Genomic DNA, 15,166 nt, shown 5'->3' with positions numbered 1-15,166 from the left:
TATATATATATATATATATATATATATCTTGTTTATTGGTCTTAAGTCAATGTGAATATAAAATAGAAATAAACCAACCAATCAAACAAACAATTCATTAATAATGTTAGGCTACCTGTTCTAACATCATCTCCAATAATATTGTTTGGTACTTGGAAATAATTTTGGGGATGGCAAGAAGTTGTCTGTCAGTGATATTCTCCATTGATTTTTCAATTCTCATTGCTTTATTTCACTTCATGCAAAATGTCGCATTGAAATCCAAATCAAGCCTTAAGCATTTAACTTAAAAAAAAGGCCTAGTCCTCTATATTTCATTACTTTTACTTGCCAATTCAGGTTTTTGTATTGCCATTGATTGAATTGTCATAATTAAAAAGCTTTGGCTAATCGTGCTCATTATATAATTTGGGCATAATTATGGTAATAATTTTACATCAGCTGTTATTAAACTTTTATGATCAAAATTGAATATCGAAATTGTTGTTAACTAAAATTTACAACCAATTGAGCTCAATATTTGGATGTAAATATAACTATAACTTACGTTATTTTATTATTTTTATGTAAGTTTTGAAATAATATTCGTACTTCTTAATTAAGGAATTCGTTAATTAAAATGGTTGAAATTATATTTTTATTTTATTTTCATGAAAATCTACATAAAATATTATTCGTTTTAATTTAAAAATTTTATAATTTTATTTCATAAAAGATGTTTCATAGATTTGAATTTAAAACTTATTTCTATATCATAACAAATTTTTAAAATATTTTGATATAAAATTAGAATGTCACAATTATAGTATTCGACTTTCAAATGATTATATTATATACTTGATTCATTAATATTGATGTTTGCATTATTAATGTTGAAAAGTTAAAAGAAATAGAAGGCCTGAATTACCATCCCCTTTAATCAAAGCTCAACCTGGAAAATCCAGCATAATCTACACGATGGTATTGGTGGGTGTATATATTGGACTCGAAAGCTAATTCGGATGCCTTTTCAATCTCATCAATCATAATCTAATTCAAAGCCTAAGTTGAATATATCAACAACAATTTTTTCTCCCATATTCAGCAAATGAATGCAATTGGATCCATCCATGTTTTCTTTTGCTTTTACAGGGTCTTGGACTATTATATAGACTATATATATATATATCTAAAGGATGATTTCATACCCCTCATTTTGGGCTTTGGATTGCATTCCGCCCTTCCTACCATACATGTTCATTTTCCTTGCTAAATCCTGCAGTAAGCAAAGAGGTCAGAAAAAAAATCCAATTCAAATTTCAAAACTTCAATAAAGAAATAAAGAAAGAAAGAAAGAAAGAAAGAAAGCTGCCACTTTTGTCCCACATTTCCCTCTTGGAATCGGAGCTCTCATTCCATCATACAATCTGTTTCTATTTCTATTTCAACAAGAGCTCCCCCAACCAACACTTTCAAATTTCAAATCCTCACTTCCCTTCTTCTCTAAAATATACATTATACTATCTTCCAACTCTCAGGAGCCTCTTTTTTGGTTAGCTGCATACCAGTTTTTTGAGCTAATACTTTTTGCAAGAACAAAGTTTTAGCACTTGAAATTGAAAGCTTACATCTTTTGGGGGGAGGGTTCTCTCAGAAAAAGCCAGATGTCTTTGGTTTTTGGAATGTTAGTGTTTTTGTTGTTTCAACTGTAACTCCTCCATTTTTCTTTCTTTCTTCAGTTTTCACAATGAGAGAAGAAAACCCATCAGAAAGCAGAGCCAAAGCATCAAAATTTCCTGATCAAAACGAAGCCCCAAAATCTCAAACCACAAAAACCATCACCAATCAATCAAAACCAAAGTCTTCATGGGGTTCAAACATTGTGAAGGGCTTCACAGCTGACAAGAAAACAAAGGTTCAAACTATCACAGTCCAGAACAAGAAACTTCCTTTATCAAATTCTGATGTGGCAAACGCAAACGAAAAGAACCCATCTCTTCCATCTCATTCTAGAGTTAAAAGGTCGCTCATAACTGATTTATCTTGCTCTGTTAACGCAAGCCAATTTCACCCTCAAGTCTACCCAACTCACCGGAGACAGTCCTCGGGTTCTCGCGATTTGTTCATTGAATTAGACCATGTTAGGAGCCTTCTTCAGGAATCTAAAGAAAGGGAGTTTAAGCTGCAAGCTGAGCTTACAGAATGGAAGACAAATGCTAAAGTTTTGGATCTCGAAACGCAGCTAGAAACAAGGAACATCGAGGTGGATGATCTTTCACAGAGAGTTGGATTGCTGGAGTCGGAGAAGACCAGCTTATGCGATCAAGTGGCAACTTTGAGTTCCATTTTGGAAAGAAATGAGGACAATTTGGAAATTTCAAAGGAACCGCTATCCATTAGTAATCTTGAAATGGAAGTTGTGGAGTTGAGGAGGTTGAACAAGGAGCTGCAGCTGCAAAAGAGGAATCTTGCTTCCAAGCTTTCTTCTTCGGAATCCCAGTTGGCTTATCTTTCCAAAGCTAATGAGGTAGTGTCATTAAACTTTTAATTCTTAGGAATTATTGCAATATAAATTCAAGAAAATATAACATAAAAAAGATGATTTATTTTTGCATTGTGTTATTCTCCCCTATAATTCCTGGCAATTAAGCATAGGATCAATCAATTTTCTTTCGCTTGGTTCCCATAATATTAGTCGGTTTAGATGTTTTCATTAACCTTTCTCATTTACCTGCTGTCGTTCATCTTGGTTTTATCAGAGTGATGTTGCGAAAATTAAAGCTGAGGCATCTATGTTAAGACACACCAATGAAAACCTGAGTAAGCAAGTAGAGGGTCTACAAATGAGCCGCTTGAATGAGGTTGAGGAGCTTGCATACTTAAGATGGGTTAATTCTTGTTTACGAGACGAATTACAAAATTCTTTCTCAACAATAAAGTTTGATAAAACATTAAGTCCAGTTCAAAGCAAGGGTGAATATGTAAGCAGTAAGAGCTCCTTAGAACGCAGCAATGTAAAGAGACTAAATTTAATTAAAAAGATAAAGAAATGGCCAGAGGAATTTTCAAGTATAGAATATGCAGCTAATCTTGTGGATAAGGATTGGGTGACAAGTCCCGGAAGAAGACATTCTATAAGCGGATCGAAATGTTACATAGAAGAGTTAATACCAAATAAGAGAAGGCAATCTGATGGTTTTATATGTATAAAAGAAATGGAAAAGGAAGCCGAGCCACTAAGTTCTCAAAAGTATGGTACAGTTCAAAGAATGCAGTTCTTTGGAAATTGCCAAGAACCTAATAAGCCCGCAGCTTCCTTAGATGTTATAAAAAGGGCTTTGCGTATTCCAAATCCTCCTCCCAGGCCTTCCTGTTCAATTCCAAATGGACTTAAAGAGGAAAGTTCTAATCAAATTCCACCACCACCACCTCCTCTCCCTACAAAATTTTCAGTGAAAAGTAGCACGGGAGTTGTGCAGCGAGCCCCACAGGTAGTTGAGTTTTATCATTCACTCATGAAGAGGGATTCTAAAAAGGATTCTACAAATGGAGGAATATGTGATGTGCCAGATGTTGCAAATGTTCGTAGCAGCATGATTGGTGAAATTGAGAACAGATCAGCACATTTGCTTGCTGTAAGTGCTTGCCTACTAGCCATAAGTTTTATTTTATTTTTATATAAAAATGAGCTTGGATTTTCTTTACATAAATGATTTTAGCTCCCAAATTGCACTTGCTGCTTGTTTTTTGCTATCAGGAAAATATAGAGATCAAACTATAACATAATGTTTTAGGTACTCAAATTTGTTTAAACATCTTATTAGTAATAGAATTTTGTTTAAATTGTTACAGTATCAAACCTGATTGTTCAGCTACTCCAGGTTTTAACCATGATTCATCATTATTATTTATGCAGATAAAGGCTGATGTTGAAACTCAAGGAGAATTTGTGAATTCATTGATAAGAGAAGTCAATAGTGCTGTTTATCAGAACATTGAAGATGTAGTAGCTTTTGTGAAGTGGCTTGATGATGAACTTTGCTATCTAGTAAGTTGCTAATTATTGAAAAGGAAACAATTTACTAACATTACAATTTGTTTTCAATATCTTAAAGCGCTTTAAAGTTTTAGCAACCGTGGTCTGTTTTCTTTGCTGTTGGGTTCGCTAAAAATATGCATATAATCAGGAGGAAACTTAGTAGCATAAAACTTATGCAATTGCTAGGTAGCCAAGTTTTGATTGATAATCCCCCTTCCCAATCGTTCTATCTAATATGCTTAAAGAGATCTACTGCGTGAGAAACATCACTGAAATGACTGAAATATAAGTCTTAAAATGAATTCGCATGCATGCAGTGTTCTAACTAGTTGCTTTTCATTTAAAAAATATTCTTTTGAAGGTTGATGAAAGGGCAGTCTTAAAGCACTTTGATTGGCCAGAGAAAAAAGCTGACACATTGCGAGAAGCAGCATTTGGGTATCGAGATCTAAAGAAATTGGAGTCTGAGGTTTTATACTACGAGGATGATTCCAGAATGCCTTGTGATGTTGCCTTAAAGAAAATGGTTGCTTTGTCTGAGAAGTAAGAATTAAAAAAAAAAAAAAAAAGCTGTTGCTTGAGCATTTTGGTTATTTTTTGTCTTTTGAAAATTTCATTTAAATTGCCAGGATGGAGCGGTCTGTTTATAACCTCCACCGCACAAGAGAGTCATTGATGCGTAACTGCAAGGAATACCAAATTCCCAGAGAGTGGATGCTTGACAACGGGATTACAAGCAAGGTACTTGGAGTTGTCGTTTCCCATATATTTAATTAAGATGTTCCAAGAACAATTTTTTACAATACTTGTATATCTATACTACAAACGGAATAACAAAATTGCATATGAATTGTTTATTTGGCTTTGAGCTTCTTCTCTGCTATATTTCAGTCTTGTAAAGGATGTATTACTCTGGAGCAAAGCAGTTTTAGTGACTTGCTCAATGACTGTTCATTTCAGATAAAGCTTGGATCAGTGAAATTGGCAAAGAAGTACATGAAAAGGGTAGCCATGGAACTGCAGTTGAAGGCAACTCTGGAAAAAGATACTTCAATGGACTACATGCTCCTTCAAGGAATGAGATTTGCTTTCAGAATTCATCAGGTAATTTCTTAATAACTTTGGCATAGGAGAATCTGATCAATGTCAGTAACAATCAGAAGAAATCAATCTGATCAGTGTCAATAGCAATCAGATGAAATCAATGTGTCTTCTTGAGCAGCTAGAGTGATTTTGTTTTGGTGGTTTATGCAGTTTGCAGGAGGATTTGATTCTGAAACAATGCATGCATTTGAGGAACTCCGAAACCTAGCCAACCTCCTTAACAACAAGTAAAGGGCATGGAGGTTTTTGTCGGAACAATCTTTGCTTAACATCTTAGTAAGCTTCCATCTGGTTTGGTTGGGTAAAGTCAATTTTATTTATGTAAATGTGGAAAATGGAAGAGTTTTGATTCGAGTTTATGCTCATTAAGCAGAGACTGACGTGTAAAAATGCACTTTGCATTGTGAATTTTGAAATGGAAAATTGTGCATTTGCAATGGGATGGCTTGAAAAATGACAAAAAGTCTATATATACATATATATATTAATTATAGATACCCATCACAACTACCACAACCATAGCCCACTTTCACCATCACCAGACAACCAATAGCCCAACACACCCCTGGAATCACCCTAGCCACAATACACAAATCACCAAATAGAAACCACAACCAAAAAACACCACAAAGGGGGAACACAGGGAGAGCATTACAGGCAATACAGAGAAGCAAACAACATGACGCTAAAATAGTCAGCAACAAAGCACAAGCAAAGAGAAAATATTTCTGGCAGTGGTTGCTTGTGTTTCGGAAGTGGGTGATTTATGAGTGGTTTGGGTTCAAAGTTGAAGGGAGTGGAACATATAGTGGAAGAAGGAAGTGTTGCGGTGCCAGAACACCATGAAATCGAAGGTGGAAAGCTCTGGGTATCGGTGGAGATCTGTGACAATCTAAGCCGTTTTTGGAGAATTTAAGGGGATAGAAGTTTTCAGGAGGCTGTAAGGAATTTTTTGGGTATTTCTTGGATTTTTTCTGTCATCGGAGGAGGTGGACAGTGGCGTCACTTATCACCAGTTTCTGGGTTCAAGGTCGAAATCTGGGAAGTTTGATTTTTCCGGCCGCAGATAGACTTTTAGATAAAGAAGAAAGAAAGAGTAAGGAAGAAAAAGAAGAAAATGAGAGAAATTGGATTTTGTGAGCCGTAAATACAAGAACCAAAATGGCGTCGTTGTTGTGAATTGCTACCAGGCAACCCGCAAATGACTCGCATGGTGACTCGATCCAGTCGCCATTCGGGCTGCGACCAACGACCCGTCGCCATGCTGAGACATTTTCAAGCCAAACAAGTCATCAAGCCGAGTCATTGTCTAGTCCAGTCTGCAACCAAGCAATTGATCGGCTCTAAGTTGCTAAATCGAGCCGTTTAAGTTTTTTTTTTTGTATTTTTATTTTATTTTATATTTTTATTTATTTAGATTAAAAATGAGTTTGAAAATAAGTTATTTTAAAATTTATAAATCCTACCATCATATTGATTCATTGGATGATTGATTTAAAATTTATTAGGTTTCAAGTTCGCAGTTCACCACGAAAGTAAAATAAAATTATATATTTATAATTTAGTTATAAAAGTAAAATAAAATTATGTATTAATAATTCAAAAATTGAATAATGTATAGGAGCAAAAGAATTGTGTAGCCATAATTTTTTTATGATTATTTGATTACTTGTTGCAATATAAATTTTTTTCCTCAAATTTGATAGCAATTTTTATGATTTCATGTAGTCATTCTTTTCTACAACATAAATGGTATTTCTTCAATGTATTTATTTTACAATATGTAAAGTATTGTATTAAAAAACTTTAATGAACATGTTAAAATCTTGATAATGAAAATAGTAAAAGTAGACTTCATAACTTGTTTACAATGGATGAATTAGCCATGAAAACAACCTTTGCCATTAGTTTATTGTATGCCTTTTTAGCTTTTGCAAGCAACAATTTTTTTTATGTTCGTTCTTCCAAAGTTGAGTTAAGCACATTACGATTTTTGGCCACTCTTTCATTTATTGCTTGTGGAATTATATGTGGCTTTTCATCAGGACCAAGTGCACGACCATCTAATGTCTTTATTTTTTCTAGTGTGCTCATAACATTGCATTTTATATATTTTTTACGGAATTCATCGTTGTTGTTTTATAAGTCCATAAGTTTCTTGCACCAAGAGAACTTTACTTCTCACTAAGCTAGTAATATAAATAAAAAAAATTATAGGTAAAGTTGTAGAGCTCACTAGCAAGAGGCAACAAATTTATGAAAAAAAAAAAACTCAAAATTGCAAAGGGATATATTGGTAGTCTATTTAGCCAACTATAGGCTAAAACTATAAGTTATCAATACCATAACTATAGTATTAATAAAACCATATGATTACACAGCATTGTATGATATAACAAAAGATGGTTGTTTTTTTTCATACATTTAATGTAGTCAACTGAACAGTAGGGTAATGTTTTTTTAACTTTACTTTTTACCAAGCCTATCACACTATATTTATGGACATTGTATCTTATATATTCTTTATGGTAATCTTTTCAATGAAACATAACTATGAAAAAAATTGCATGCAAACTTATTTGTCTAGCCACAATAAGAGAACGAAGTCTACGATCAACAAACTTATCAATGATATCATGAGCTTTGTTTTTTACATCTTCTTAAAGGTGACAAAAGGTATAATCTAATAAAGATGTCAAGTAAATATAAGAAGCACAAAACAATAAAGAAAAGAAAAACATGGCATATGCTTATGCTAATATTTTACCTGTTATGGTGCACTTTTGCTGCCTCGATGCTAAGTGCCATCAAAGTCAATGTATGTCATGGTTGTATGCTTGTCAATTGGGTTAAAGAGGAAGAAATGCACCTCTGTGATATCTGCTTTAGCCTATAAACCAAATATATAATGTAATATTTGATACATATTATTCATATAAGATTTCAATGATCAAACAATTAACACTCTATAAAATAAGAAATTTCTATGATGACAAAGGTTTTGTAGCTCCTAAACAAAAAGGATTCAAAAGATATATATGGAAATGGATTGACATATGTTAGCTAAGAATAATTTACCTCGCTAGGATCACCTAGCATTCCAACAATGTAGGCATTAATAACATTTTGATTCTCAACCCTTGAAGTCTTAACCATAAGTAAAAAAAGCATTTTCTTGTCAACATCCTTTATGAACGCTTGAAATTTCACTTTCATGGTAAATGATTTATGGTTTCTCGATAAATATATTTCTTTGATTGACTTTCATATTTCAAAGTATGTTATGGTTATTGGTTAATGATTGCTTTTGAATCCTAAATCATAAAAATAACCTGGTTCTATTTATTTCTTACATCAATTTAAAGACTAACCTTGATTATGCTTTTGTCTATAATAAGCTTGATGAGAGTAAGTGCCATAATTTTGGTCATTACAGAATACATCCATTCCAACCATTTTGTTAATAGTAGTCATTTTCTTGGTAATAGCTGCTTGTTGAGACAGTTGGTGAGATCCAATGGCCATTGTCATGGATAAAACTATTGGCATGTCAATAGGAATCCGTCTAATTAGAAGCACTAAGAGATTGTCAATTTCATCCCTATACTGTTGATGTGGATTGGATACATTATCACAATCTCAATAATCATGCCTATTGCAATTAAGCATAAATAAAAGTTTCCAATTGTAGTCAACATCTAATTAAACAATTACCATTAGTGCACATCATATACAGCTAAACAATTGTAATTTTTGAAATGATGTAATATAGCTTTAATATTTCTTTCTTTACCAACAAATAGTTTTATAAACTTAGCTTGTGAGATTACTTTCTAGAAATGTCCTATGTTATTGGTACTATAAATCAAGTGAGTAGTTTTATCAAAGAATGTGTGCACACCAGTGGTGATAACGACAACCTCAATTTCATGTTGTTGGATAATACAACCAGAGAATACCCCATCACCTAAGTTCTTGGTTATCGGTAAAAACTCATTAGTTAAGGCAGAATGATCAATCTTGAGTGGATTACTTTTAAGGAGACATATATTTGCTAGGATGATATCTCTCAACTAAATGCTGATAATGTCCCTTGGTACTAAAATTGTAGCTTCTTGCTAGCTTCACTTTTAATCTCTTAGGAACTTTAATCATGTAAACATGTAAGAAAAAATTGGTTCAACCATCATATATGTGGTTGGTTATTTTAATCTTTTATTATATATACATGTACAACATTCTTGTATAATGTTGACTAAAATATTGATATTCTTAAGCACTTTGGTTTTGGGAGCAAGATCATCCATACAACTCTATTACATATCAAAACATATATATTTCATAAATGTTCTGATTGCAAACAGTTTATACAACTTTGTTATATATCTACCAATAAAATCACAATAAAAACAATAACAGATTAACATGTTCTATAAAGAAAAAAAATAAAATCAAACAAAAAATAACAACAACTTAATACAATAGAACTATATTTTGCATCAATAATAACATCACAACAAAAACAAAAGCAGATTAACATATACTCAAAAATAGAAACAAAAAGAAATAAAGAATGATCAAACCTCAACTTCAATATTCACAACAAAAATTCTGGATTGATCTTAAAATCAACAAATTTTTACAAACCACAAAACCATAAATAAAATGACAATAGAATTGCAAAAATAAAAACAAAAACCATATAAAATAAAATCTTGATAAAACAAAGATAGTAACCACACCATTTCAATCAATTATAAAAACAAATACCAAACCTACATAATCAACAAAATAATTCAAGTAAAATACATCTTCTAAACAACAAACAAAATAATAACTAATACTGAACATGCGTTATATAATTTGCTCTAGGCAAAAACAAATAATACTATAATACAAATTGATTCAATTATACAAACAATCAAATACTAACCAATTTGCAATTGATAATCAAAATAGGATGGAACTTAAGAAGAATACAAAAACTTTAATAGCAAAAAATGACTCACATACAATTGAACAACAATTAAAAAAATCCAAATCAAATACCAAAAAAAAAAAGAAAATCCACTTACTATAAATTTCAAGAACTTAAATTTTAATAGTAAAACCAAGATTGAAAATAGTAGCAACAAAGCTATTGCCACCATCAACAAATCTAAAGGCAAATACCAAAAAATAAAATATAAAAAATAAAAACCCATAAAACAACTTGCATAAAATTGATACCTTTAATAAATTTATAATTTACAATTCGTAATCCAAATGAGAAAAACATAACTTATTAAAAAAATGACATGTATGAATAAAAAGATGAAATTCAAAACACAAAATTAATATCTAAAAAAACTCATCACCTCAAAAATACAATAACCCGGATGAATGTCCTTCCCCTCTTTTTTTCCCAACAACTTCTAAACCTAGAGATTAAAATCAAAAGAACAAAAAAGCTAAATGAGTTAGATGTAGATCAAATAAAAAAGTAAAAAAAAAAAGAAAATGCATGTTTTAAATTTGTTGAAATACAACCAATAATAAATGAAAGAATTAGAAAGAGAAGGCAAAAGGAAAGGATTAAAAATAGAAACCATTATATACAAACATAAAGATTTTCATAAAAACAGCCCATAATCAATATAAAAACACCCAAACTGAGTAATCACAACTGACCAAGATCCAATATAGTCATAATAAACATAATTAGAAACACAGTTAGATGATCTAATTAGAAAAGGATATCATTTTGATGCGAAAGAAAATTAAAAATTTGAAAGTGAAATTGGATAACACTAAGGAAGAACTGAGATAGGAGATGTGTGCTAGGTTTGATAAATTTTGATTCGAGATGAAAAAAATGTTTGAGCAAATTATGTCTTAGTTAGACTAACTATATTGAAAAAAATTGATGAACCGAAGCAACAATCAGAGGTTTAAGCGCTATATAGCAAACCCATCACTATCAAATTAGACAACAATTCTAAGTTTTTAGATGATCATAATGGTGATTCTGTTGCTGGGTATTTAATGGCTGGTACATGCTATGCTATTCATTACTATTTCGTTAGAATGTTTTATGCTTATTGCAATCCATGCTAACTTGAAGAAAATATGATTTCGTTTTAGAATAGTGCATTATTCTTGTTTGATTTAAAGTTTGATGTTAACTGTCAAAAGCCCAATGGCTATATTAAAGGGAATGAATTGAGAGTTTCATAGGATGATTCGAGTGGTTAAGAGAATGGTAAACAATTGGGTATTGAGTTCAGTTAGCACCCTATGATTTTGATTGTTCTCAGATTAGATGTTGTCTTTTTTGTTGACTTTAAACTTGATCAGTATAATGCAATTTGTTTAGCTAAGACTGAAATGATGAGCTCGTATGCTATGGGTGGAAAGAATAAGTTATTAACATTTCTTGAAGCTATTGTAAGTTTACAATTCTTGCTGCTGAATGGAATTAATCCAAGGCCTTACCTACCGTTTTTGAAAATATTTATACCTGCTATTAAAAGGCAAAGAATTGAGAAGCTGCAAGAGAAGTGGTTACCAATGGCATATAAGATACAAGTAATTGAATGCGATGCACAAACTAAACTTGGTAATGGCTTCAATGTCCTAGGGCTAGAGACTATTATAATAGTTGATCTTCAGACTAATGAAATGGTCATTCATAGTTCCACGTTGACTTCAAGCAAATGGTGAATTATTGGATTGGGCATAACAATCAATAATATTGGAATGCAATTTAAAAGTGGGTCATATAAGTGCATGGACAACGATTTTTTGAGATTTGATCATGTGTGCACTCCAAGGAGCCAAATGCTAATGCATTTTTCCCAGGTTATAAGAGAAGGGACATATGTGCAATATGATGTTTTTCTCAAATTGGTTTATGGTATTATGGTTTATGTCCAACAAAAAATTGTATCAAATGCTTCAATTGCTTTATCATGGGCAATTTGTACTATAACAAAGTACAATGATGTTCTTAGACAATTTGGTTCATAATGGACATTTCTGTTGAAGCAACTCATGCTCAAGCAAACATAACAGTGTTTGCCCTTCACCAACCAACTATGGTAATACATGGGACTTCTTAAAGAGAATATTATTGCTACTATGTAACTCGTTTATATGCTTGCTGATGACTTGACAGAGCTAGACACTACACCAACCTTTGTTAGTTTGGAGGCCATCACTGTGTTGTTCACCTACATTACTAACAATTTAGTTAGCATGATCTGTAGACTAAGTCTTTTTTTAATATTTGAGGACAAGGGTTTTTCCAGGAGGAGTGCACTGTTATAGGCTAGAGTATATGGAAATAAGCTAATGAAATAATAATGCCTAATAGTAGGAGAGCCTAGTATTATACAGTAGTATTTTAAATATCAATTAAAGTTGTTGTTAACAATAATGCCTGGTTAGTTACTACTTGTGTGATTAGCTATGCTAGATTAGTTATGGGAGGCTTAGTCACTGCCTATTATGGATATGTAGAGGGATATGCAACGATTGTAAGCATTTTGGAAATTACATTGAACAAAATACGATATTTCTTTCTATTCTCTCTACACTTTCACTTTCTCTCAATTTCTTCGTCTTTTTTTTTTCTCATTCAAAGACTGGGCAGACTCTTTGCACCAGGTTAATCTACTCATTCTCTAATTGCTTATGTCATTCTAGTGGTCTCGAATCACTACCGATGGTAATGACACATAATGGTGGTAGGCTGTGGGTAATTAAAATAGTGAAAAGGGAGAGAAGGAAGGGGCACCACATATTGGAAATCGGTGGTGGTCGAAGCAACATAAGGTTGGTATTTGGTAGTTTGAATTAGCAAGCTTTGGTGTAGATCCAGTTCCTTTGGTTCATTATTTGAGAAAATTAGTTTGAAAAAAAAAGGAAAAAAGAGGTGACAATGAGGATTTTGGTGGCTTCCGGTCAAAGAACAGCACCATCGACTAGTGAAGTGTGGCAGTCCAATGGGCTATTAGTGCCGGATTCTAGATTGGGGTGGTTGGCTGTTTGAAGAAGAAAAGGATTTAGAGAGAAAATGGGATTTTAGAGAGATAAAGGAAGAAGGAAAAATGATAGAGTAATAAAATATTTGCTAATTAAAAAAATGGACAATGGCGTCATTTTGAATGACCTTGCCCCAATGAGACCCAACTCGATCGTGACCTATTTCAGTAATCAAAATGGCTGAGTCTTGATCCGTTTTTGAATCGTTTTGAAGTTATTGATTTTTTTTATTTTTGGTAATTTTTATTTTTTTATTTTAAGTACTTTTTAAAAACTTATTTAGTTATTTTAATTTAAGAATAATTTTTAATATTAAAATTTTAAAAATGTTTTTATTATGTTTTTAAGATTTCGATAATATAAAATTAATTGATACCATATTTTAAGTTGAATTTTATAAAATGTTAAATATTTTTCGTATGTAAGCGTATATTTGAATATAATTTTATTTTATAAATTAAAATTTATTATTTAAAAAGAACTTATATCAAGCTTAAAATTTTTTTAAAGAGTATAAATTTACTCGAGTAAATAATCACAGTTAAATAAAAAATAATAATAATAATTTTTAAATTTATATTTAGCAATCAAGGTTATAAAATTATACATTATAACACCCTTATAAAAGTTGAGTTAATGGTCTATTTTATTATGATAAATTTAGATACGTGTGTTGAGTGGTATCGAATATTAAGGTTGGAAAAAGAAGAATATTACTCCCACTACTCTACTAGTAGTAGTAAATAGCAGAAAAAGAAAGCGATGATTGAGATTTGAGATAGATATTCAAAGTGTGAGTGGTTTTGTTTTGCAAGGGCCCCCTCTTGTCTCTCTCACTTGCTTCCTCCATTATTCTTCGTACTAACCCAAACCTTCTTTCCTTGTATGTAGTATTGTTCTCATTCTCACTTCATTCCTCCACCTATTCTCCCTTCTCTCTTTGCATAAATTATCCAATATATAGACAACGCCATAGGGTTTTGACTTTGAGCCCACCTAACGCAAAGTGATTACTATGTCAGCCGCTGCTGCCGCTGCGGCCGCCGCCGCCAATAGCACTACTTCTCATCAAAGAGATGAGAACCGTCGAACAATACCATATTCGCCACAACAATCGCTCCCAGCTTTAAGCAGTTATGAATCTCTGAAGCGACATGACTGGAACACGTTTGGTGTGGGTGCCGTAAGGCTGTACCTAAGGGAAGTGAGGGACGCTCCTCAAGCCAAGGCCAGAGGCATAGCTAATTGTGAGAAGAAGGAGAAGAAGAAGAAGAGATAAGAAACCACGGAACTGAACAGCTACTGATGATGAACCATTTTCTGCAAGGTGGTTCCATGATTAATGCACTGTATGCGTTATATAAACATGTTGGTTGTTGGTGAGAAGTGCAGGTTGATCCAAGAGGATGTAGTGAGTGTAGGGGCAGTAGGGCTAATGGATGTTGGTACTTTTAGACTTAGTAGCAGTGTAATGTATGTATTGAGGAGCTTTGGTTTCTTTCTTAATTACTAATCACCTGGTAATTAGATTATTAATGAAACTATTTTATTTATTTTCTTCATCATTCAGATATTTAGCTCCTTTTGCCCTTCTTTTGTCTTCAGTTTTGATGCCTTCATGATGAGAGCTAATCATTTCTTGTGCTTTCAAAATTGCTTTATATTTCTTTGGTTTCATAATTTAACCTCATATTATTGCGATTTTGACATATCAAAACTAAAGCCTGGCCATTATTAACCCTTTTAATTTTATTATTTATATATGAATTTTTTTTGTTACGTAATAAAGAATAATTATAAACTTCATCCACTCAAAAATTTTAAACGAAAAACTTTTTAAATAGTAGGATCCTTATCTCAATAGTGACGATTCCCACTGTTTCCTTTTTTTTTTCCCACACAATGACTCTTCTTTAAATTTGTCTCAATCTTCCATATGACATCTACAAAAGGCTTTGGTGGTAGGGAAAAATGAAGGTTATCTCCTCAATATTAAGCAAAGCGAGTTCACCAGAGAAA

The 15,166-nt window shown here is 32.3% G+C and overlaps 1 protein-coding gene and 1 pseudogene across 1 annotated transcript; one reads left to right on the top strand and one right to left on the bottom strand.

Annotated features, from left to right (window-relative positions):
• Nucleotides 1-1,358: 1,358 nt before the first annotated feature.
• Nucleotides 1,359-5,570, top strand: LOC111278537 (protein CHUP1, chloroplastic-like). The gene is made up of 7 exons (XM_022865136.2): nt 1,359-2,506; nt 2,739-3,614; nt 3,896-4,027; nt 4,380-4,561; nt 4,648-4,759; nt 4,979-5,122; nt 5,273-5,570. Exons 1-7 carry the CDS (start codon nt 1,727-1,729, stop codon nt 5,351-5,353), a joined length of 2,307 nt encoding a protein of 768 aa, XP_022720871.1. The 5' UTR covers nt 1,359-1,726; the 3' UTR covers nt 5,354-5,570.
• Nucleotides 5,571-7,892: 2,322 nt separating this feature from the next.
• Nucleotides 7,893-8,772, bottom strand: LOC111278400 (ATPase 9, plasma membrane-type-like; annotated as a pseudogene).
• Nucleotides 8,773-15,166: the final 6,394 nt, after the last annotated feature.

Source organism: Durio zibethinus, chromosome 8, assembly GCF_047325235.1.
Source record: "Durio zibethinus cultivar Kanyao isolate XHJ-2024 chromosome 8, ASM4732523v1, whole genome shotgun sequence".
Lineage (NCBI taxonomy): Eukaryota > Viridiplantae > Streptophyta > Magnoliopsida > Malvales > Malvaceae > Durio > Durio zibethinus.
The sequence above is the reverse complement of the archived record's forward strand: the minus strand, read 5'-3'. Positions and strand labels throughout refer to the sequence as shown.